The sequence below is a fragment of the Anolis carolinensis genome, chromosome 6, assembly GCF_035594765.1.
Source record: "Anolis carolinensis isolate JA03-04 chromosome 6, rAnoCar3.1.pri, whole genome shotgun sequence".
Lineage (NCBI taxonomy): Eukaryota > Metazoa > Chordata > Lepidosauria > Squamata > Dactyloidae > Anolis > Anolis carolinensis.
The window spans coordinates 67,108,608-67,134,593 of record NC_085846.1 but is presented as its reverse complement, the minus strand read 5'-3'; the positions used below and the strand labels follow the sequence as shown (position 1 = coordinate 67,134,593).

Below are 25,986 nucleotides of genomic sequence, written 5' to 3'. Positions count from 1 at the left end.
ATCACTTTCGTAGTTTCCCGAGTTGGTGGACTAATTTTTGTATTTACTACTGATTTTTTGGCACCTGTGTCCACTAAAAAGTCCAATTGTTGGTCCCCGATTTCAAGTGTGACCATTGGCTCCCCGGGGTCCAACAAAACAAGAGCCTGGCTTCCTCATTCCTCTCCTTCATCCATATCTTCCCATTCTTCTTCCATCACAGCTGCTGCAGCTATCACCTCTCTCGCAGGAAAAGGTACGTAGTTTCCACGTCCTCTTCCCCTTCCTGGGTTTCTTCCTCTCTCAGGCCTTCCTCTTCCTCTCAGTCCTTCCTGACTTCCTTCTTTTCCTTCTGGGCATTCACCTTTCCAGTGTCCAAACTTCTTACATTTAGCACATTGGTCTCGACCTAACCTCCGAGGGGGCCCTCTTCTTCCTCCTTGTCCCCCTCTGGCATATCCTCCTCTTCCTCTCTGTCCACTTGCACTCTGTTCCATCATGGTAACTAATGCTTGGTATTCCTGCTTCTTCTTCCTGTCCTTCTTCTCCTGTTCTACCTGGTCCCTTGCCATATAAACCTGATCTGCGAGTGCCAACAATTCATTCATAGTCTTTCCTAGAAATCCTGGTTGCTTTTGAATCTTTCTCCGGATGTCAGGAGCCGCTTGACTGATAAAAGACTGTTGAATCGCCCTCCTACCGTTTTCATCCTCCAAATTATACGGGCTATACTTTCTATATGCTGCCTCCAGCCTTTCCAAAAAGGCTGTTGGTGACTCAGATTTTTCCTGTACCACTCCCTGAATTTTTATAATGTTGACGGGTCGCGGCGGGCCCCTCTTTACCGCTTCTACCAATATACGCTGGAATCCTTTCAGTCTCTGCATATGTCCTTCTTGCTTGGTGTCCCATTGGGGATCTATTTCCACAGGAAACCTCTGTGCTCCCCACTCGGCTGCATCACCATCTTGTGGGGCCCCAACCTGGGCTATGGCTACCCCATTATTCAACACTGCTCTTCTCTCTTCTGATGTGAACAACATATTCAACAATTGTCTGCAATCTTGCCAGGTGGGATTATGGGTTGCCATAATCCCTTCCAATAGCCTAGCCATAGCTTGGGGTTCTTCACTATAAGGTGGAGTATTATTCTTACAATTCAGAATATCACTACTACTGAAAGGCACTACCTGGTATGCTTGAACTATCTCATTCCTGTTGTTTATCACAGGCACCGTTCTCAGAGGCATCTGGAGGGCCGGTCCAGTCGGTGAATCACTAGGCCATACCGGAGCTCCATGTCTCCGAGTTTGTGCCGGAGAAGCATCACTGGGCATCCGTTGTGACTTCTTTTCCTTTGTTTCCTCCTGATATTTTTCTAGGCTAGGATAGTGTTTCTTGGCTGCTTCGGTTGACTCTGGAGAGTAGGGTGGGGGTCTCGTTCCTAGTGTAGGTGCACCGGGGGCTGTTCCCTGGGGTGGGGGCGGTGGCAAGGGTGGCGGCAATAATTCCTGTTGTCTGGCCTGTACACTCAACTGTAAATCTGGGTAGTCCTCCTCATTGGATTGGAAAACTTTTTCCCTTCCTTCTTCACCACCATACATTTGCCATTCCTGCACTGTCGAACCCAACCTGGATCTTCTCTAACTACCCGTTCCCAGGTAGCAATATAGACCCACTGGTTCGGATGATTCACAGCACAATATTCTTCCACTGTTCGGATCAGTTTCAGATCCCACGTCCCTTCTACTTGCCAACCTAACCCAAACTCTGGCCATTCTCCCTGACACAAATTCCTCAGTCTATAATCTCTCAGGTCCCTTGGATTGCCTGCTACGGCTCGGGTAGCAAAAGAGCCAAAATTATCTAAGATGCATTGTAAGGGAGTGGAGCTCTTTGAATTTTTCCCTCCCATCCTGCCTAATAGAGGGGACTGCCTTGGCCTGGGCACCCGGACACTCAACGGCATGCGTCAGGAAACACAAGACAGAGCCCCTTTCTACCTCCCTGGGAACCTTTTTGTGTCCCTCCCGGCGCCGGTGTTCCCTTAATGTCTCATTTAACCACTATACTTGCCAGATTTCTGTAGACGTCGGACCAACCTTCGCCCCTGGGCTTTTCCCTGGATCCTTTTCCCTCCTGGCTGGTTTCTATGGAACCTCGCTGGTGTTGCAGCTCCCACCGTCAGTCGGCGTTGGCATCAGAGGCAAGCACCGCAGCCGGTCTTGCAATATTCAGGGGCCCCTTCTCGTCTCACGGTAGTTGCCTCCAGTCCCCACCGCTGAGTTGGGACCGTCCCGCCAACGGGATCCGTCTCCGACCTCCTGGCCCGTCTTATAGGAAATCACGTCGGGGTCACCAGAAAATGTAGCGGAACCTTTGTGCTACGGTCCTTGCGAGCGCAGTGGGAGGGATTGGAGACGGACAACTGGAGTATTTCCAAGAAAGCAGTTTTATTGGCAAGTGGCCACTAGGGTTCCCCCTCGCACAAAATAGGTGCTTTCCCAGGGAGAACCCCCAGCGGCGGGCTGAGTAAATATTTATACACACTACAGGGTTCGGGTTATGCCCGCCCACAAGCAAATTCATTGGCTTAGAGTTGTGACGCTGCTTGACTTGCATCCAATCAGCGCTGACCAGCGGCCCGGGCGCACTCTTTCTGTGCCGTGTTCACAATCATTCAGAGCGCCTGCGTGCGCATGCGCAGTTTGTTTATCTTTAGCTTTCATTTCTTCAGAAACACATGATTTCCCAGAAACCACATTTTTCTGTGAGTTTATGCACCCGGGCCGCTAGCCGTCGCCATCTCTGCCCATATATGGTATTTCCTGGGGTTCTTTAACCTCCCGCCTCAGTGGGGCCACATCTAATTATTACTCACACTTCATATATCTGTAGAAAGAGACAGTCCCTGAAAAGACACTTCCCAGACCTTGCAGAATCCAAAACATACTCATTCCGTCTCTGTGTTTCATAGGCTTTCTCCCACCCAAATGCATCTGCATTTACCAAAACGTGCTTCTACTTGAATCTTCTTCTCTAGGTATTCTTGGACCATTTGCTTGCAATTAACTTGACATTTTTGCCACTGATTAAGAGAGGCATCAGAATTTCTTCAGCCTTTGACTCTTTCATACTCCTGTCTCTGTGTTCTCACTTTATGTAGGCAGCCATTATTCAAAATTGAAAGAGATCTGTGGTCATAATCACTTCAACATTCAGATTGCACTCACTTCTTTGTCTCATTGCCATTCGACATAGGTCCAGACATATTGATCCATGAACTTGATCTAACTATGAAGTCAAATGAAACAGAATAGTAATAGTTGGCAAGGCTGTTGACCTATCTGGATTAAATATTCCTGTTTTCTTTATCTAAGAAGTTGTGTTATATATATTTATTGCATTTGTGTGCTGCCTTTCTCCTAGAGTGGGACCCAAGGTGACTCCCCAAAACAATCATATTTTTTTAAAAATAGCACACACACAAAGTAAGATTTAAAACAATTAAAACCACATAAAACAGTACAAAATAAATCCAAAATGTAAACTATTGATAAAATATCCCCATTAGAACAGTCTTTTGTATGTTATATCTTCATATGAAAAATACAGTGGATCTCCAGGGCAGCAGAAAACAAGTTTGCTCCCTCCTCCCTATGACTTCTTCTCACATATTTATACATGGCTATCATGTCTCCTCTCAGCCTTCTCTTCTGCAGGCTAAACATACCCAGCTCTTTAAGTCACTCCTCATAGGACTTGTTCTCCAGATTCTTGATGATTTTAGTCACCCTCCTCTGGACACATTCCAGCTTGTCAACGTCTCCCTTCAACTGCGGTGCTCAGAATTGGACACAGTATTCCAGGTGTGGTCTGACCAAGGCAGAATAGAGGGGGAGCATGACTTCCCTGGATCTAGACACTATTATTGATGTAGGTCAAAATCCCATTGGCTTTTTAAGCTGCCGCATCACATTGTTGGCTCATGTTTAACTTGTTGTCCACAAGGACTCCAAGATCTTTTTCACACATTCTGCTTTCGAGCCAGGCGTCTCCCATTTTGTATCTTTGCATTCCATTTTTTTCTGCCTAAAGTGAAGTATCTTGCATTTGTCCCTGTTGAACTTCATTTTGTTAGTTTCAGCCCATCTCTCTAGTCTGTTAAGATCGTTTTGAATGCTACTCCTGTCTTCTGGAGTGTTAGCTATCCCTCCCAGTTTGGTGTCGTCTGCTAACTTGATGATCATGCCTTCTAACCCTTCATCTAAGTCGTTAATAAAGATGTTGAACAGAACTGGGCCCAGGACGGAACCCTGTGGCACTCCACTCGTCACTTCTTTCCAAGATGAACAAGATATATTGGTGAGCACCCTTTGGGTTCGTTTGCTTAGCCAATTACAGATCCACCTAACTGTAGTTTTGTCTAGCCCACATTATACTAGTTCAAATTACAAGAAAGGAGATTCCATCTGAACATTAAGAAGAACTTCCTGATCGTAAAAGCTATTCAACAGTGGAACTCTCTGCCTTGGACTGTGGTGGAAGCTCCTTCTTCGGAGGCTTTTAAAGAGAGACTGGATGACCAACTGCCGGGGTGTTTTGGTTGTACTTTTCCTGCATGGCAGGGGGTTGGACTGGATGGCCCATGAGGTTTCTTCCAACTCTATGAATCTGTGATGTTACCTGGGACGACCATATCTTATTTCAGCTTTTTTCTCCTACATCTTTACTACAGACATGATGGGCATCTATATTCCATTGGTTTGTTCTCTTTTTATCAGACAGTTTATTAATGGATGATTTTGGGAATCAAAGGACACAACACTACTCACACTACTTACTGTTGAGCTGTCCCAATTATTCTAACAGAGTTGAGTAATTAGGGACAGAGCTAGGTTTCATTTGTTGTCCTTGTAATACCATGTATTCAATCTGTGGAATCTGAAATTAGGAAAATCTTAGGTTATTTTAAGACTAAAGCATTGCATGTTGTCTGATTCTAAGTAAGTCTAAAATGAAAGTTGCTCCTAAATTCATGTCACTGTCCTGTCAATGGTACAAGTTTGTTGTTTTGGCTCTCTAACTGTACAGAGAATATTACTTCAGTTTAAAAGTGTTTTATGTTAAAAAGCTTGCTTAGGTCCTGCCATATATTTAGTTTCACATTTATGACCTTGTGGTTTTAGGTTCTTCAGCTATTGATTGCACTGAGGATAGAACTGCTTAATCATGGGGAGGAAGCTGGACTTATCTGGCTTGACAGAAGATGAAGCTGAACATGTTCTTCAGGTAGTCCAACGAGATTTCACCCTCCGCAAAAAGGAAGAAGATAGACTGAGGTAAGAACTGTGGTATATATAGAAATGTAGGTGGTGAATTCTGCAATATGTATTCTGTATCATCATACTCCATAGTCTGAAAACATATCAGATGATCACAAGTTGCATTTTCCAACTGTGACATAAGGACAATCATGTTCTTATGAGCTTTGATATTTACAACATAGGCAGTCCCTGAGTTACAAACATTCGACTTATAGATAACTCATAGTTAAGAATGGGGGTGAGACAGCAAGAAGTGAGAGAAATCTACCCCTAGGAATGGAAATGTACTCCTGAAAGAATTACTATGGGGAAAAGCTATTTCCACTGAAGCTTTGTCACCAATTTTAGTTTCCAACAAACCAAATTTTTCAAGATCCATCACAGGAACAGAAAGTTAGGTGAAATTTTCTGAATAAGGGCACAGACAGCAAAACAAACACCATGGTATATTAACCCTTCCCTATGCTATCAACTTAAAATGCACTTTTAAAATATATCTCTTCTAACTTACATACAAATTCAACTTAAGAACAAACCAACATAATCTATCTTGTTTGTAACTTGGAAACTGCCAGTATTCCTATTTCTTAATGTTTTCAGAAATCTAGATTTTGAATATAGATGCAATTAAAACATTAACAATATTGATATTGTTGTTTCTTTTTGTTTCTTTTGTTACATGTAGCACATGAAATAATAACACAAGCCACAGAAGACACTAACAAGCACTAGACTTCTCACAGTCTTTTTTTCAATGCTGTTTTTGGTTAGATGTAATGAATTGGGGCATAGGAAGGTATCTTATATTGAGTCAGAACATTGTTTCATTTAACCCAGTACTGTTGACACTGACTGACAAGAGCTCTGCAAGATTTCAGGCAGGATTTTTTTCCAGCCTTCCCTGGAGATGCCAGGGATTAATCCTGGATCTTTTGTATGTGAAGGATGAGTCCTGCTACTGATTTATTGACCTTTTTTTTTTTTTAGATACAACTTATTCATCATTTTTTCTTCAGGGCCTATGAATCTCTTTTGTGGTAATATTAGTTTAGAAAACATGAATTCACAGATTGAAATAGAGAAGTTACTGGATTTCGCTAAGCTTTCTTAAGTGTCATTTACATTCCCTTCTTTGTCTAGCTGTATCATGCCAATAGGCACTGAATTAGTAGAAGACTCTAATGTTTGCAGCCCAGATGGTAACATTCCAATTTAAAAATATTATCATTTAGTCTTTGTAAAAGGTGTATGTGAACAAATGCCATATTAGTTCAATATGCCATAGCACTCTTAGCTCTTTGGGCTGAGTGTATTACATTCATTCTTATTTGTGCATACCAATGTAGGTCAGGAATATGTCTGCTTTGAATATGACAGAATTGGACCCCCTTCAAATTTCATAATTATTGTCTTTCAAAGAACTGTATAAATGTTTATTACTTCTGGAGAATACAGTATATATTATAGTGTGTATATATTTTTTCTTTTAACATGAACCTGACTCTATTGCAAAATATTATAGTAGAACAGGATGTCCAGAATTGTTGTTAAAAGAAACTGGTAGAATAATAGATTAATTTTCAAATTGTGGTGATGCTGCAATGTAAATTTGGGTGAATCAACTGTGATCTAAGAATGGCATCAGCAAGTTCTTCTGACAAAAACAGGGCTGTTTATGAATCTGTTTATTTCATTTTTAAAAATTCCAGACAGTTTCTCGTTTGGGAAAAATGTTGTGCATTTGTTCAGTAATAACAATAAATGTTTATCAAGTTGTCTGCCATTACAAAGACAATACATTTGTCATGGGTGGTTTTTTTTAATTAAGCAAGATATTTGTCTCTTGCATGTAAAATGTAAGAGTGTTTGCATCCTTCTTTGGAATTTGATAAATTATCTGTAAATGATTTGAGAGTAGGAGGATCAGAAGGAATTGCATAAAATTCATAAATTGACTTTCTGCCTCCATCAAAGCATATTAAGTTTTACTTGAGACACATAGGGAATTTGTGGGCTGTGTGGTGCTGTGTTTTTTTTCCATTTTGAGTGGAAGGAGAATTAAAGGATGTTCAAAAAGTATGTGGAGCCTTATCCACTAAGACCAATTTTTTTAAAAATTCATTGTGACTAGATGTCTGTTTATTGATATACACTAGTAATCAGTATATTCAGAAATAAGAATAAATACAAATAAAGCTCTAATGTCTCTGCTGTCCAACAAGAAAGATGTATATGTGTGTGTGTGTGGGGGGGGGGGAGCAGTCCCAGTCTTTTTACTAGGTAATGATCAAGGTGTCCATTATCAAAGGAGGCTGGCATAGCAAGTAGCTACAGGAATGTTTACATGTGAGCTGCTCTTGGCTGGTACAGCTTATGAGGCCCTTGAGGGTAACTAATGACATAAAGGGGCCTGCTATATGAAACTGCAAATGATGAGATTTTTTGTGCTCCATACCATTCTTCTTGGACCATATCCACTACAAGGAGGCATGTACTCTATATGTAAACCAGAATAATATAGGATGTTGAGTTTTGAGCTGAGACTAAGGAGATTGATGCTCAAAACTCTATTCAGCCCTACATTTTTGTGTGGTCTTGAGCCAGTCACTCAGGTATCTCAGGTTAATATACCTCAAAGGGGCAATATCTAGGCCATTCTGGGTTTCTTGGAGAAAGAGCAGAATAAAAATATAATAAATAACAACATGTAGCTTATTTTAAATGAATTAATATTTAACAAATTTGGGTATTTACAAGTCTGGAACCTGTAATTGAAACACTGTCTGATGCAGTAGCAAATTTTTCCTGTTGCCTTAAATGACCTCATAACACTTTCATTGCATAATGTAGCAGAGTGGTTATGGACATAATAGAAATTGCCCATTGGCAGACTAACAGTGATAAAGATCAAGACGGCTTCAGAAATATATTAACAGTCAGAATAAAATATGTGGAATACATTTTTGATATCTTTCTGTGATTATGTCTTTCTGGAATAACATTTTTCTGAGGCTAAAGATGCAGGGATGAGAAACAGTACCCAGCTCTTAATGTTACAATTTGCATTAGTGAAACAGCAACGTTCTTTGAGCTCAGTTTGCATTCTAGTCAAGTTGTGACTTAATTCAACAACTTGTTCCTCTACATAGGGCTGTGTTTTGAGTTTTCTGCTTTACACTTTACACACTTATGATTGCACCTCCGTCCACCATAATAATATCATTACCAAATTTGCAGATGATACAGCCATGGTGAGACTTATCTCTGAAGGGGATGAATCTGCCTATCGGAATGAGGTGGATTGGCTGCTCTTGTGGTGTAGGGACAATAATCTGGTTTTTAACATCAATAAGACCAAGAAGCTAATAATGGACTACAGAAGAAACAGACTGAAAATCCTACCCCTAGTCATAAATGGAGACCAAGTGAAGCAGGTGGCGAGTTTTATATTCCTGCGTATCACTGTTAAGGAGGATCTGACCCGGAGTGTTCATATGGCAGCATTGGTTAAGAGGGCCCAACAAAGACTGTACTACCTGAGGCTTCTGAGGAACCCACAACTGAATAAAAAACTGCTGGTGACTTTCTACTGCTGTGCTATAGAGAGTATTCTAAAGGATGGGAATAATCTTGAATACTTAGTGAAAAAATTTATTAGGAACATGTTTTCTTAGGATACTTCTGGCTATGATTTCCTAATGGTTTGGAAAGTTACATTTTAAATGTAGTGTGTTATATAAAGTATTAGAACTGAATCACCAACCAAGAAGGGTAACTGGTTAACATTTTTTAAACAAAAGGAAGCACCACTATATATTATATGCTAATTTATTTGTTATTTCTCCATGGATGAATGGAAAACATCCAAAAAGTTATTTAAAATTCTATATATTTCAAGATAACATTTTAGTTCCACAAGTTATCAGAAAAAGTAACAAGAAAACAGACAAAGAAGAAATTATATTACCAGTTGTGTCCTTACAAAAGGAATGAAATTTTGCCTTCAATATGCTTGTTAATGTAACATTATTACAGTAGAGCCTCACTTATCCAACATAAACGGGCCGGCAGAATGTTGGATAAGCGAATATGTTGGATAATAAGGAGGCATTAAGGAAAGGCCTATTAAACATCAAATTAGGTTATGATTTTACAAATGAAGCACCAAAACATCATGTTAGACAACAAATTTGACAGAAAAAGTAGTTCAATACGCAGTAATGCTATGTAGTAATTACTGTATTTATGAATTTAGCACCAAAATATCATGATATATTGAAAACATTGACTACAAAAATGCGTTGGATAATCCAGAACATTGGATAAGCGAGTGTTGGATAAGTGAGACTCTACTGTACTTGTACCTTGTTGCTTCTTAGCTTTGGAAACACTTACAAGGTCCTGAAATACTATTTTATAACACTTGCTGTCCTTAGTAAAAGATTATATCATTCAGATCTGTGAAAAGAAAAAAGAAACTGCAGTGTCAGTCAGTTAGAAAGACATGTTCTCAGAATTGAGGACCTGTCTTTCAAACAGCTGCTACTGTATGGAAATCTCCTGTGAAACAGTGAATTTGGCTGTCTGTTAGTGTTAACCTGCATCCCTATACCTGTGTTTACTCCTTATATTTGTAAAGAATAAGTCTTCCTTCCAAAGGATATAGGGTGAACACAACAAGATGTATTTGAGTATATCTTGAGAACAACGATATATTTGCAGACATTGAGAAGATACTAGAAAGTCTTTGGAGAACATGTACTAAACATAGCATTTGTATCCTGCAGTTACTTAGGAATGTAAAAGATGGTAGATATTTAAGTGTGATCCCTGTGTTGCTATGGTATACTCATTGTTAGCAGCTGATTTGAAAGGGAAATAGGCTGTTCATATGTCAGGACTGCTTTAGCTGTTGGAAGGTGGTTGGATTAGAGCCCCTTCCAATTCCACAGTTACATGAGTCTAGAAACAGCTTCCAATGGTTTGGTCCATTGCTGTACTGCTTTCATGTGTAAACAACAGTCCTGTTAGGGGGGAAATTAAAAGCTTGTTTGACATATTATTATTATTATTATTCTGTTAGTGTACCCATCTAGTATTGTATGAACCTGTCATAGATTTAAGATTGTGACCATTTAGAAATTATTGCCACACTGCACTAGCAATCTCATTTGCATTAGATAGTAGAACTTCAGAATGAATATAAAATTATTTGCATACTGATTTCCATAGCATCATATGCAGTCTTTTTCAGAGCTTTCAAATCTTTCAGATTCCTAAGGCAAATATAGTAGGGGGGGGGGGGGAGAGAGAGAAAGAGAGCACGTAAGGTTCTTTTGCATGCTTTCTGAGAACAATTCATTCTTAAAAAGTTCATTTTGTGAAATGTACAATCTTTTCAGTGTAGTAGATGGGTAAAAATAGTATATTTATAGGGTTTTTAATTTTTGGTAATATCCTAATAAAGCAGAAAATAACATTAGCTGATATAGTCATAACTACATTATCAGCAATAACAAAAATACTCAAGGCTGTAAATCTGTGGTTCTCAATCTGTGGGTCCCCAGATGTTTTTGGCCTACAACTCCCAGAAATCCCAGCCAGTTTACCAGCTGTTAGGATTTCTGGGAGTTGAAGGCCAAAACATCTGGGGACTCACAGGTTGAGGACCACTGCTGTAAATGAAGTTTAAATCTTCTGTAACTCGTTACAATTTATAGCCACTTTTTGCAAAATGTTTAGGTTGCTTCATTTATACTTTAGTGAAAACTGTAATGACATTTGTGTTTATATGTGTGTTTCAGGGGCAGGAGTGTGTCCATTCACATATCAGAGTATAAAACAGCAGCTCCTTAATTTAAAACTGAATTAATTACCATGTTACTGCCATGTGTATTTCAATTAACATAGCGATATTTATTGCAAAACCATCCATCTGGATATTGGAGACTGTCAGTGAAATGACGCTGCAAGTATATGCAGTTGATGTATTTGGTTAGTGGTGTAGAACTATGTTGAAAGGACAAAACCTGTCATTGTAACTGATATTCCTCTAGGGCTTTTTTTTGACAGCAATATGAAAGTGGAGTTACTATTATAATTGAATTCTGTTCTATGACAGGAAATATTGATAATTATAGCCTTTTATCACAATATAAGGTTGGCCAACTTTAGAGTAATTTTGCGAACTGTCAATAATTTTGGCTATACATTATTAATTAGTTGCTATTAATTAATGCAGAATTGAGTTTAGAACTTACGATAGTTCACAGTTGACATGAATTACACCTACATGCCTCCCATATCATACTGTAAGGAGCTTGAAATGCTTCCTTTTAAGTATTCCTGCCAGAAAAGGGGTGGGAGTATACCTGTGCTTCTGTGTCTACCAAATGACTCATTACTGCATCCATACGTAATGTTCTTAATAGGCAAAGGTGGGCTTAGCAGCTCTCAAAAAGACGCTAGAGAAAAATTGAGCTCTACTTTGATAGTTTACTTTGTAATCTAGAGCAATATGTTAGGATTTTGGGCGACTTAACAATTTGATATTGAAGGATTGGAAATGGTGGCTGGTAATTATAGTTGAACATAATTGCAATTTTCAGCATAATTTGTTGGCTAATTGTTTGCCAACAATTAAGCAATGCTTAAGGATTTGCACATGAAAACTTCTTTGACTTTTAAAGTAGCCATCTGGTCCCAGGCTTTTCATTCTTTGAATGCAGTGATTTTTGCTCATTAGTTTTGGAGATAACTTTGGCATTTAGTTTTCAGTTTGATTCTTAAATGTGGTTATTCAAAAAGTAAGTCCCATTGATATCATACAATAGGCAAACCTTTGTGGCTGAGTAGGATTGTCTTCCAAGGATGATGCTGAAAATTGGAGGTTTTTTAAAACCCTGCAGATACCGAGAGATGCCTGGCATGTCACAGCTGTTTCAAGGTTGGGATCAGGATCTCACCAGGTTGAAGGCAAAAGACAGAAGCATTTGTTCAATCTGCACAGAAGGGACACTTGTACAGCAACAGGTGTTCAAAGGGCACAAGCACCCCACATAAAGCAGGCATTTTTATACACAAGGAGTTTTCATGCATCAACATTACTACTTTTTGAAACTCCCTTCCTTCCCCTTGATTGGCCAGTGCCGAGGAGCCAACAGCCATTTCCGAGGCCTCTGCTTAGCTGGTGCACCCCTTGATTGGTGTCGGCAATGATGCGGCTGGGGATCTCCTCCCAGCTGGGCAGAGAGGCCCTGGGGCTTCCAATGAGCCAGGGGAGGTGGTCCCGGGGGTGGAGAGGTCACCATGGGGTGATGCTCATCCTTAGTGTGTAGCAAGAAAATGTTGAATACAAAGAAAGTCTGAAAAAATGATTGTTAGGATTATGCAGATACCGAGTTCTAGCTGCAAAGACAATGAGTGCTAGATTCTCAGAAATGTTCTCATACTCGGAAGACAAAGAAAATGTCCTAGAAAGGTGTGTTAGTGATGGTAGTGCAGTCAAAGTTTCATCCTAAATCTTTGTCCAGTGGATAGCTGAGATTACGACATGGAGGAAGAGTCTTTGTCCAACAGATTATGTCTCATCTCTGGTTCCCATAGGGAGTGTGGGAAGCATATCTGGAATAGCTCAAGAGGTTGCTCAAGCGGTTATGACAGTTCATAAGTTTGTGTACGTTTGCCTTCTATTTCATATAAAACAAGGTGGAATGATGACGACAACGATGATAATACAATAGAGAAATATAAAAGAGTTAATGTAGTGTCTCAATATAGGTTCTTAGGGAGAAAGAGGGATGAAAGGAGAGGGGCCTCGCCGGGACTGCATGCAGGGCATGAAAGGTTTTTTGCCTTATTTGTTTTAATTCATTCTCTGCGCTCATGTGTACTTTCGCATAAGGAAAAAAAGGGAAAATAAAAGAAACATAGAAAGATACTTTGTACAGCAGAGGGTCTGGAAATGGAAGTACATGATAAATTGTAGCAGTTTTGGGTTGCAACTTAGTTGGGAGAGAGTGGGACCATAAGGCGATCTCCAGCAGAGCTCTGGAGGTGCGATGTTATGGATCGACTCAGGCTGGACAGCTGAGCTGGGGTGCGTACGTGAGTTCCCGGGGAGTTGGGCGCTAGGGAGTCAGGGTTGCTGCTGGTCCTGGGAGACTTGAGGGAAGCTGCAGGGATGATTGCCATTGTCATTCATTTGGCCCTTCATCCTTGGGAAACTATATCTTCCTTGAGGATAGAACTATGCCTCTCTTTTATTAGGAATGAGGGCGGTTGTGTCTGATAACAAGGGTAGAGTGTTGGTTGTGGATCTATTAGTGACTGTGGAGACCTATTCTGGATACGCATAGTTTTTCAAAAGAAGGACATGCCCACTGATGTCAATAAAACTATTGTTCAGAACAAGAGCCTCTTATTATTTAAGGTTAAAGCATAGTTTACATTATGGATAAACATTATTTAGATCAAAACAACATACTTTGAAAGAAGAAAATGTTTAAGACTGAGTCGGGGTGTTCTGTGGTGTTGTGTATACTTTAAATTGGTTTCAATGGCTTTAAGGAGTACAGTACTCGGTTTGATTCTGTTTTAATGTTTCCGTTTTAATGTTTTAAATTGTACGTTGTAGTGTTTTTTACTGCTGTTCACTGCTTTGAGTCTTTTTAAGAGAGTAAAAGCAGGATACAAATACTGTACATATAATAATACTTTTGTAGCATTTTGAAGACTTTTAGATTTGCTTGAAGCCAAATCCCACATCATCACCGAGTTGTGAATTATCAGCCATTATACATACACTTTCTCAGCGGTTTGGGTACAGAAAGCAAAAGCGGAAAAACCATAAATAAAAAAATCAATAATTTGTTTACCTGACAGAACACCTCTCTAGGAATCTCTATGCTCTGCAGTATGATTCTATGGCCAACCTCCATGAGAAGCTGATCATAGAGTTGTCTCGGAGGATCTAGAAATCTACAGGGAGTACATATTAATTAAATCCATGAACAATCAAATCTACAAAATGTAAACTCACAGGGTTAGCTGCACATTGAGTACAAACATGGATGATAAAAAAAGAAAGACTAGCTTTATACTTAAATGTTGACTTTAAAGGGTACCTCTGTAAATGTACATAATTCTGTAGAAACTCTGCAGTGTTTGCACAATTGTTTCAAAGTTTGTTCTTAAGTCTCTTGAGTTGACCATGTATTCGTTTGTAGGTCATTTTCCTATCCACTAGGCAAATTAAGAATCACAAGATGTCACATACTTGGGAGATAATGAATAGTTGTAATATAAAATCAATATTTAATTTTGGATATCTTCTATGTGCTGAGTCTGGTCTTCCTGTCCTTACAGCAGCGGCATTATTCATTTTTCTTAGTGGTTAGCACAAATGTGATTATGTAAGAACAGTTCCCAGACTTGAAGCTTCTGAAGACCCTCATAAACCACTGTTTCAAAAGTATTATTCCAGATGTAGGGTTGTCAGATCTATTCAATATAGAGTAGAATCTCTATATAAGAATGTCCCAACATAAGTATGTTTTAACTTATAAATCCTCACTCAGCCTAGAGCAGTGGTTCTCAACCTGTGGGTCCCCAGATGTTTTGACCTTCAACTCCCAGAAATTCCAATAGCTGGTAAACTGTGGGATTTTTGGGAGTTGTAGGCGAAAACATCTGGGGACCCACAGGTTGAGAACCACTGGCCTAGAGTGATGTTTTGACATCCAAATGTTGTTTTGATCTACAAATGGTGCAAAAGAAGCCTCTTATCCCCTTAAACCAGTTCTAACAGAAAAAGAGAGAGAGAGAGAGAGAGAGAGAGAGAGAGAGAGAGAGAGAGAGAGAGAAACAAAACCTGGACTGAATTCCTAGCTGGAGCATCTCTGGCTCTTCTAGCAAGGCAGAAACTCCAACTCCATGTGATTGCTCCCCCTGAACATTCTTGGAGGAATCCAATCTGGAGACTCCACTCCAGAGATTGCAGTCCACTCTGGTGCAGCAGAGCCTTAGCCTAAACAGTAGTACTGAGTACTGTATTTTTCCCTTCAAGAAGAGAGAGAATTGAGAGGGAGTAAGAGAGGGAGGAAGAGATGTTGAAATTACAGTATGAAAAAACGATGCTGTTTTACCTTGCTGTACCAGTACTGGCCAACACATTTTGTTGCCTCAAATGTGCTTCCTTGCCACAGTGGCTGGATGGAACCAAGCATTGCCTATTTTTGAACATTTTATATATTATTTGTTATTTATAAAGTACATTTTCTTATTTAAAAACACATAACAAAAAATTGAGGTGGTTTTCAGGGGGCTGGAATGGATTAATAGCATTCCAGTGCATTTCGATGGGCAAAATTGCTTTGAGATAAGAATATTTTGTCTTAAGAACATGGTCACAGTATCACTGTATTGCTAGGAAAATATGATATATTGACTAGAACCATATTCAGGCACTTAAAATTCAAAGACAGAGTCCCTTGAGCACATACTAAACCTAGGAACGTGTACTAAGTTCCAGAACTGAATCCAGCTCACAAAAGTACTGTCCTAGAGCTTGTCTACACTGATAAAATCACTTCTTTTAAGCTTTAATAAAATTGCTTACTTCACAATTTCCAGGAAAATCTATTTTTTGCTGTGTTTCACTACATTTTTATTGTGTCAGTAGCGACTTGAAAACATGAGTTTTGCTACATGTGTACTAATTATCTAAATCACTGTGACTTCACAAGAAAGGTTGCTGGGATGGCAAGGCCCACTAGTTTTTTTAAATGTCTGTAGTGCTACATGGGCCCTTTCTACACTGACCATTTAATGCAGTAAAGCTGGTATTGAAAGAAGTGAATTCGCTGTGCAGATTATTACATGGGAAAGCCTAGGATCAGTTTGAGGACTGGATGGTAATTACACAAGCCACGAAGCACCAATGCACATAAAGGGCTTTCTTTTGTGTGCATTTGTGGGAGTTTATTGTCTGGCTAGGTAGCTAGTTTCAAACTGCATTAAATGGTCAATGGAGATGGTGCCTGAGTTTGCTATATGCTTTGTAACATTACAGATTCCTATAATTATTTGTGAATACCACAATCCCTGCTCAGAGTGGGAGAAGTGATAGTTTACCTGTCTTTCGGAGGTTGGATGCCTACACACTGCCAAAAATCATGAAGTACATTTGCATAAAATTTGCATGTATGTATCTGTCCAGATTTGGTGGGGAACCTATAATTTCAATAAAATGCAATATATTTCACTATATCAGGGAAGGCCATGGCTAGCTTACCTGTGTGCCTGCTCATTCTGCTGTTCGGGTGCTAAATAGGCAATTTCAGGGCCCGTCACCACCCTCATTTATAGCATATTTGGAGCTGACATTTCTTTAAAGTATGAAACAGAACATATGGGTTCCATATTTCTTTGTGCAAGTTGGTTTGTGATTTTTTTTATTGTGTATGAGATATTTTTCTGTGCCAGGAAAGGGTAAACTAGCAAGACTTTAATATTAGTAAGGGAATGTAGGACTGTATGAGATTCTTATCAAGTCTGAAAGACTTGGGAGAACAGCCTCATATTAAATTTTGATCCTTGTGACAGATGAGAGCTATCTCCTTCTTAGTTTCTATAGCAATAAAGAGCTATTCAGGGGATGGAGGGTAACTTGATGAAGGAAAATTATGAAAATTCTTGGTAATGCATTTTAGAGAGCTTTTATTAACCTTAACATCTCCAGGTAAATAGCATATTGCAGCTGCAGAATAGTTAGACCTCCTTCTGTTTTTATGCTTGTGCTGGATATTTAATAGCATAGTTTAACAAAGCAGTTTCAACAATATACAGTAGAGTCTCACTAATCCAAGCCTCACTTGTCCAAGCCTCTGGATAATCCAAGCCATTTTTGTAGTCAATATTTTCAATATATCGTGATATTTTGGTGCTAAATTCGTAAATACAGTAATTACAACATAACATTACTGCGTATTGAACTACTTTTTCTGTCAAATTTGTTGTATAACATGATGTTGTATAACATGATGTAAAATCCTAACCTAATTTGATGTTTAATAGGCTTTTCCTTAATCCCTCCTTATTATCCAAGATATTCGCTTATCCAAGCTGCTGCCGGCCCGTTTAGCTTGGATAAGTGAGACTCTACTGTAATGTGAGATTAGGGAGCTCTAGATTCCTGCCTATTCTATATTGGCACTCGTTCACTCAGCTGCTTTGCTTTCTTACCCACTTCTCTTTTTCAGCCATCCAAACATATGTCTGGCACGATGAAGCAGGACATTGTTAAAAAGGTAGACAGCATCAGATAGCTGTGAATACTCAGTCATGCTACTAGTCTGAGTTCAGTTCACTATTGGTGTTTATACCATATTAAAATTCAAATGCCAGCAGGGAAATGTACAGTACAAACCTCTCTACATCTGATTCGTGTTCTAGCCTTTCCCCATCTAGAATAGAGTTAGATGTATTGATTGCAGATGTAGAATTTGCCTGATGATGCTCCTTTTAAAGTGGGGCTTTTCTGAATCAGCATCTGCCTCTTAGAATGCAAATCATGTAAGGAAACAAAAGATTTGTCACACATTATTGAGATGGCAATGCATTAAAATTCAACACTAAGTTAACAACCAATCTTGTAAAAAGTAGTCTGGAAATGTGTGTACTGTTTGAGGATATTTCTTTTGTAAAGTTATTATAATATTTACTCTGGTTGAAGAATCTAATAAAAGTATCCTTAAAATACCAGTTTCACATTGTTGGAGGGCTCAGCAGGTATTCCAATAAGATGCATTTATTATGGTAAACCAAGGGGTAATGAATGGGATTCACCTATGTTGGTCCATTTTTCAGATCTGTGTTCTGTGGAGAATACCACACTCCACTGACCAAACTTTAATGTCTCTGCACATTTAAAAAAAAATCTCCCAGAAGTTTATGTGATGGATATTAAATGCATTTATCCAAGCCATTTGTAAAAACTGCAAGGAAATAAGCTGTGAGAGCTAATAGGAAATTAATTTGTGGTACAGACAAGATTGTATATGTTTTCTATTCATAGTTTTCTTGAAGTGACTGTAAAGATAATGTTTTGTATGTAAAGAGAAAACGTCCCAGAGTTTAAACTGTTCAGAGCATGAGAAATATACAAATGGTTGGTTTTCTTGTGTTGGAGAAGAGGCTGTTTTGAATCAAAACATTATCTGCATATATCTGTAAAGAGTTTGTTTATTCCTATCCAAGAGTTCATGGCTGTACCCCCACACTTCTCATTAGTTGCTAACTGTAATGGCTTAGTGTTTTTTCAGTATACAGTGAACCAACCTCCATTACATGTACAAACACACTGAAGTCTTTGATTTATCTTGTATCTTAATCTCACAATACTTGAATTTGTCTTTCCTCATTGCACCTTCCTTCAACATTTCACCTTTTCTGTATACAACATATTTGACTCTAGCTTGTCTTGGCTTCACTGTTGCCTGCCACCATTGTGAGGATGCCTGTAATGGCAGTGGGACTTGTTCATGCCTCAACATCTGGGGCCATCCTGCTTAATAAAATTTATTTCATGCAGAACAAGGGGACTTGTTCATGTGGTTATGAGGGGCATGACAGTTATGTTTCCTATGCTGCAATGGTTCTCAACCTGTGGGTCCCCAGGTGTTTTGGCCTACAATTCCCAGAAATCCTAGCCAGTTTACCAGCTGTTAGGATTTCTGGGAGTTGAAGGCCAAAACATCACTACTATATTGCCTGTCAACATGCACCAAACAAGGTCTGAATATTATTGGTTTTTCACATATTAATTATGCTGTAGCTTTTCAAGCCAATCTGAAACATTTTGCTTCTGGAGCAATAAATGATGCCACTGTCATCCCTTTGATTTGCGTAGTGCCCCAGGCATATGATGAAACAACTTGAGGCTTTTTCATAGCACCCAAATTCATCTGCTTAATGTGGCCATTTTGCTCTTCTAAATGTAGAACAAGGCCTGTCGCACAGATTGATAAGTCTGTAGCAATCTGGAAAAAAAATCAACACAGTCAGACTAAAACTTACCATTGCCATGCAGACTATGCTTTTAATACATGCTATAGCTGTAATGTAGTTGTCTCAGCATACATCCTTCTCTCCACATGTGTTAGCACTATGCACACTGCAGTTCTCTTGAACATGAGCTGAATGGAGTTGTAATGAATGTGTGTAAGAGTATTGGGACAGCACTGTTACATGATTGACTAATCTGTTTTGTCAGGTAAACTGACCTTCCTTTACATGTACAGACTCTCTTATAAAGACAGAGAATGAGAACAAGAGTATATTTTTAGGTTTTTCTCCTTAAGACTGTTAATAAATTCTAAATACATCAGAAATCACCAATATTTTTAGAACTATTAATGTTTAATTCCTAAAGCTTTGCTAGTAGAAATAACTAATGTTCATCTTCAAAAGAATGGATCCTTCCAAAGAAGGCTCCCCGCCCCCCCCCCCCCCCGCCCCCCGTGAAAAGTACTTTATATAAAATGCCTGGACCTCCAAACTGCAATAAAAACCACGTGTCCTAGGAGAAACTGTTGGGGTGAAATGAAGAAAAGTACTAATAATGAACACATACAATGTAGTTTTTGCAGTTGATTACACTGTGAAAGAGCCATTGTTTTCTTTGAACAGTAGTTGCTTTTGGATGATTTTGTGTATTTTGAACTTATAGCATTGTTGCTTTCTTGTGTTTCTAACCCTATTATATATGAATAAGGAATTTCTAGGTATTTCCAACACATTTTATGGTGGATTTCCATCCAGGATTTTTCTTTGGAACTGAGATAACAACCCTTCTATTGTTAACAGAATTATTTTATTAGGAGAGAAAATAAATGAGTCAAGAATTTCTAATCTTGTCAAAGCAGGCTTCCCTCCTCCATCCACTGAAAAGTACTTTATATAAGATGTCTGGATCTGCAAAACTACGTGTTTTAAGAGAACATCTTGGGGTGAAATGAACAAAATATTTGTGTGAGTCCTATTTTTGATATGTGGTACTTCTAGTGTAGTTATAACTTTTCCTCATTTTTAAAATGTCATTTTTAAAAGTAAGCTATTCCTGATGATTCTTACTTCAGATTCCTTCAGATTTGTTCAATTTTCTTTTTCAAAACGCAGTATCCAAACTTGGAAATAGTATTAGTAAGATCTATCATTCTGATTATAAAATGAATGAAGTAGTATTCCATTTTAAAAATTGAAACAAAATTTTCCAAGATGAATATAGTTCTCATAGATTTATACTTCTTGGAAATTGAATTGACAATTTGTTTACCTTTTTATGTATTTCCTTAACACAACATGACAGTGTGGAAATATGTAACACATTTCTTTTCTCACATAGGTGTGAGAAATCCTATATTCAACAAAAATGGAAGTCAGCTATGATATATTAGTTTAATTAGCTGCAAGAGTAAACTAAACATAGCTCAGGAATCAAGATTGGAGCTTAATATAAGTAATATGTGACACAATGGAGTTCCTAAATTAAGAGTGGAAAGTGGATGAGGTGTGGGGGGTTTAACTGGCTGTCAGTGGGACCTTGAAAGTCCATACATTTACCTATCCTATGTAATTTTGAAAAATTATTTTGCCTTCCCATCTGATTCCATTGTGTGCCTTCTTCCCTCTCTAGATATATTGTTTGCATCCCAGACATTGCCCATAATATTCTGAGATGCACCAAATCATGCTAAAATCCCCCCACACACACACACTTCCTATGAACTACATATTTTTTACACTGCTCTAAACAGAGGTCTAGATTCATTGTTGGTTCTATTTAATGATGGAACTTACACAGTTGATTTACCAAGTTCTAATTGATTCAGGTAGTCCACTCTATTTTGAAGTAATGGATAGGCTAGAAGGAATATTATTCCATAAATCTGTAAACTAACAGAAGTAGAAAGCATTTCGGCAGCGCTTCTAACCATTATAGGACACAATCTGTAGATCAGAGATGCCAAACTCTGTCCAAAACAACTATAGAGCCACAAGTTTGACACTACTGTAGACAATCCTTTTTAGTATGAGATCTATGTTTTGTTTTCCCTTTTACTTTGTTTTCATTACAGACGTTGCAGATTTTTGTCTGTGTATGTGAAGCTAAAGATACCATGATCAGCTTCTTACTTGAGGGAGCATAAGTACAATGAGTTGCATTGAGTTGCAGTGAGGAAACAAAGCCTCAAACTTTTCTCTGCTTGTTTCCCAGCCATTCTCCATTCACAATGCAGTAAAGTAAACATCTGAGCTTTTTGAAGTGAAGAGAGAAACTAAATATTTATAAAACAAATAATTGATACAGACATACTCGAAAGTTAACCCATAGCATGTAGAAACTTAGTCAACCCAACTTGTTGCAAAGCACCTCCCACGTCCGTGCTTCAGTCTATACTAAGCCAATTTCTCCCCATTTACTACAACCTAATGTTTTGGCTCATGCTCGAAAAGAATTATTACATTGCCTCACAGCTAGCAGTAAGTTGCACATGTATTTCTTTTTGATCATGTGAGTCCCTGCAATTGATGAATTAAGATTCCCGAACCCCAAGAGGAATGCATGGCCGGCTGCAGCAGAGAAATCAGAATGAAGCTGTCAAATCTATCACATCCTCTGCCAGGAAGAGCAGCCTGAGATTTTTGTCTCAAAATCTCTGTCCTTTTGTTACTTCACATGAAGTCATGTGTTTTCTACCTGTCTGTTTGCAGAGGCTAAATAAATCTGAAAAAGCAAGTTGGGTGGAGAAGAGGTGATTGAGGGTGGAGAAGTCATAGTTAGTATGTGCTTGACTAAGCAAAACAGCTATTATAAAGAAAATAATAGAAAACTAAATACCCAATTGTGTTAAAACTGGAGATTGTTTGATTGATGATAGAGAGTAGAAGATGTTGTAATCCAACAACAATAAAGGATACTTATGAAAATGCCTGAAGAAAGAAGCAGATGCAATGACAATTGGATGGATAAGGGGAGTGGACTTGCAGAGCTTTGTTTTACATTCCACCTCATCTAGTCTGTTGTGTCAGGCACTCAGTTGAGTCAGAAATATTATTTGAAGGGTCTTTTACCTTGGATCTGTATCTAATTTGGCTGACTTATTGAAACTTGCTATGACCTATATATTGCATTGGGATTCCCATTCTCTCTTCATGTTTAAGTACAGCTCAATTGGTCTGAAAGATCTGAGCCTGTTGGCATAAATACTTCAATTGTCTGTTCCAAGTGATTTGGCAAGACTGCAGCATTGAATCCTTAACATTAGCTGTTTAAAATTATTTCACAGCAATCAGTAAAACATTCACATTCTCCTCTTGCAGAGGACAGAAGCAAATAAATAATCAAATATTCTATCCTGTTCAAGCAGAAGAGATGTTAACAGGAAGCCTAAATATAGCAAATATTTTCTTGCAAAGGAATGCATTCTAATTTATTTGTAAATTAGAAGTTATCCACATAAGAGATATAATCTAAAAATAGGAAAATTTCAGTTGCCTTGATATAGGCTGCAAATGCAATTGTCTGTGGATTGTCACTCCCCATATTATTGGTGCCAAAGTGTGCATATTGATGTAGCTATCATTTAGTAATACAGGCATGATCATTCACATTTTTGTTACATCATAGATCTGCCCATATAGTATGCTGGAATAAAACTTGGTTCTGTCCCTTAGGCCATCACTTAGCTATACTCTCTCAAGGCAAATCCTGGGGAAATAGACAAGAGTTCTCAAATGTCAAAAAAGGTATATTTTTCTATTTGAAAAAAGTATGCTATAGCAATTTTCAAGAGTAAATATGGGATCCTCAGTGACATGGCTATGATTATGATGTCATGGTATTTCCATCAGTGTATACAGTTTAGTGCTGGTTAATCTTTTAGTAGTACAAGTTTCATGCAGGGACTATTCCAGTTCAGTTTTCAGAAGAATTGTTTCTCTGAGAACACATGCTGTAAAAACATGCACGAGGAAAATCTCATGAGATCTATATTTTTGATATGACATGATTTTTGAATGAGCGGCTTTTAAGCAAAAAAACATCAATCTGATAACTCGGGTAGTACAATTCCAATGTTAAAGACTATACTTTCTCAGTGTTGCTGCTATAAAGGGGATCTGAAAATGAAGAGATTTTGCTCATTCGTAAAGAGATTTCTCCTTTGCTTTAGGTAAAATGTGCTTGGCTTTCTGACTCCTATTTCAAAATGCAAAATTTGATTGTGAGGTGAAAAGTAGTCTCAGCTTGAACATACAGATACAATCACCACTACAATGTGATCATCAAACAATGTAGTCTTTGTAAGACCATTATAAAAGACTGAATCTGAAATCTATAGTTCCCATTTTGATGGCAAAATCATAGTTATTTCATGCAATCTTTATAGGACTTTCTTATCACAGAACTCTTGTAAGCATGATTGAAAAGTATATTTTTAACATTGAGGTGTGCAAGGAATAAAACTGGGGATTTTAAAAAAGCAAGAATTGCAGGCTAGTCTATTGCATGTGGCCATAAATAGCCTTTTACATGGTAAATATTGAAGAATAAACAATAGCTCTCACAATGAGTCATTTAAAAACATACAAATGATAGTCACTGAATATACAAAATTCTTTTACAGACACAAACCCACATTTCATTGTCAGACAGGCAGTAAACCTAAATTTAGACACCTTTAACATGAAATTGTGAATGCTTTCTAAGGTTATAACCGAAAATACCCTAGTGGTTTTCAACACAGTACTTGTGGACCAGCTTTCCTAAATGGTTGTGAAGGGTTTAGACTAAACTGATGCAGGAGGGAGGGAGGGGGGAGCTCTCTAAATGTTTTATATGTCAGCAATCCAAAGTCCCAGTGAAGATGATTACCAGTAATTGTTACAAACTTTGAGAACTGTAGTTCAAACTTGGAGGGTCAGAGGCTTTCTGTCATGTACACTCAATAGAAGAGAGACAATGGTGAGACCCAATAGGTTCCTTACATGAATTTTAGGAGCACTTTAGTTGGGGTTCCTAGGTAGGATCCTTTTTTGTGATGTTTGAGGCAAGAAATATAAGGGCAACACCACACTTGTATGTGTATATTTTCCGCATGTTAAATTAGTTGGCTTTTTCCCCAAGTGGTATACTTAGCTGATGCTAAATGCATAAAGCTTGTCCTTGAATCTTCAATTTTGTACAAAATTTCTGTAAACACGATTATTAAACAATTAGCAATATGAGGAGCTAGATAGAGAATTTGCCCATTATCATTAACCCTGAACCACTTCAAAATTTTAGTTCTTACTTTTGATCTTATTTTGTTCTAGGGCAATAAAATGAAACATGTCATTGTTTACAAGCTGGCAAGCTCTCCAGTACAGTTCTCAGAACATTTAGGAAATGAGAGTGTGTGCGTGAACAAAAAAAAAAAAACATCAGATTGGTTTCCCCAAACCTATCCTCACCTGACACACCTAAAAGCCAACTCGCAAAATGGCTTAAAAATTCCAGAATGGGATTTTGAATCTCTCACAACACTTGACACCTACCACTGGTTTGGTTTGTAGAAAGACTCACTTCCACAACTCCGTTGTATTATCTGCTGACACATTCTTCTCCTGTTTTTATTAAGTTATAGTCTGCTTTTTAAACTTGGCACATGTTCTGCCTGTGCCCAAATGATTTCCTGTTTGCAGACTTGGAATTATACAAGAAAAAATTTCCTTCCCTTACATTGTTTTGTTTTTATATAACAAGAGTAACCAGGATAAAAGACATGCAAGTGTACATATTCAGGATATTTATACAGTGCAAGAATACACACAAGTGTCGGAGAGAAGGGGAACAAATGTCAACTTGTGAGGCAGATCAGTTCATCATCCATATGAATTTGACTTAAAGCTAGTCCTGTTCTTAATGAACGACTTTAATCAGTACTATTAGCAACAAGCAACACTACCTCTTGAGTATTCCTTGCCTAAGAAAATCCTGTGAAATTCATGAATTCACCACAGATTGATGGACGACTAGAAGTCATACACACACACTATAGCCAAGTGAAAAGAGGTTATCTCCCAGGGAAAAAAATCCTTCATTCCTGAAATTTCTTCAGCCCTGACTATGAAGAAATTTGTAAATGTTAATAAATTATTACCAAAGGCAAAGAATAATTGAATTTTTAATGTTCTGTAATGGTCAGATGAGTTAGAGCTGTTTCTGTTTCCCAGGTAAGCATTAGGGTTGTGTATGTATCTGTTTTTCAAAATGGGCTCTGGCTGTTTTGACTCTTTTGGTCAGCCATAATGACCAGCTGTAATGGCACAATCTCCACTGCCATTTTTTTCCTGGCTGCAACAGACCATGTGGCTGCCAGAAATGACTGCTTTCTGTTTCTTCTGGCTACAGTGGATCACAGAGAGGCATCCATGTGCTTGTACAGGGTTTCCCTATGAGCCCTCTCTATTGAGCCAATCACAAGAGAAGAAAGTCATGATGTGTCTTTTAGCTAAGCTGGGCTTCCATTTTTATGTTGTTCTCAGGGTTCTGAGAAAGACAGATTGGTGATCTATTTCTCAGTGCCGCTCACAGCTCTGCATGGCTTGGCTTGCTTTTTGACTCAAATGGCAATAAATA

The 25,986-nt window shown here is 38.4% G+C and overlaps 1 protein-coding gene across 3 annotated transcripts in view; it reads left to right on the top strand.

The window, feature by feature from the left end:
• Positions 1 to 25,986, top strand: part of myrip (myosin VIIA and Rab interacting protein) — a 196,546-nt gene that overhangs the window by 29,327 nt on the left and 141,233 nt on the right. For all 3 annotated transcript variants that reach the window (XM_008115546.3, XM_008115547.3, XM_062957474.1), the window contains exon 2: positions 5,169 to 5,321. In XM_008115546.3, coding sequence (XP_008113753.1) covers positions 5,212 to 5,321 — 110 coding nt within the window. In that variant the 5' untranslated portion in view covers positions 5,169 to 5,211. The remainder of the gene's footprint in view (positions 1 to 5,168; positions 5,322 to 25,986) is intronic.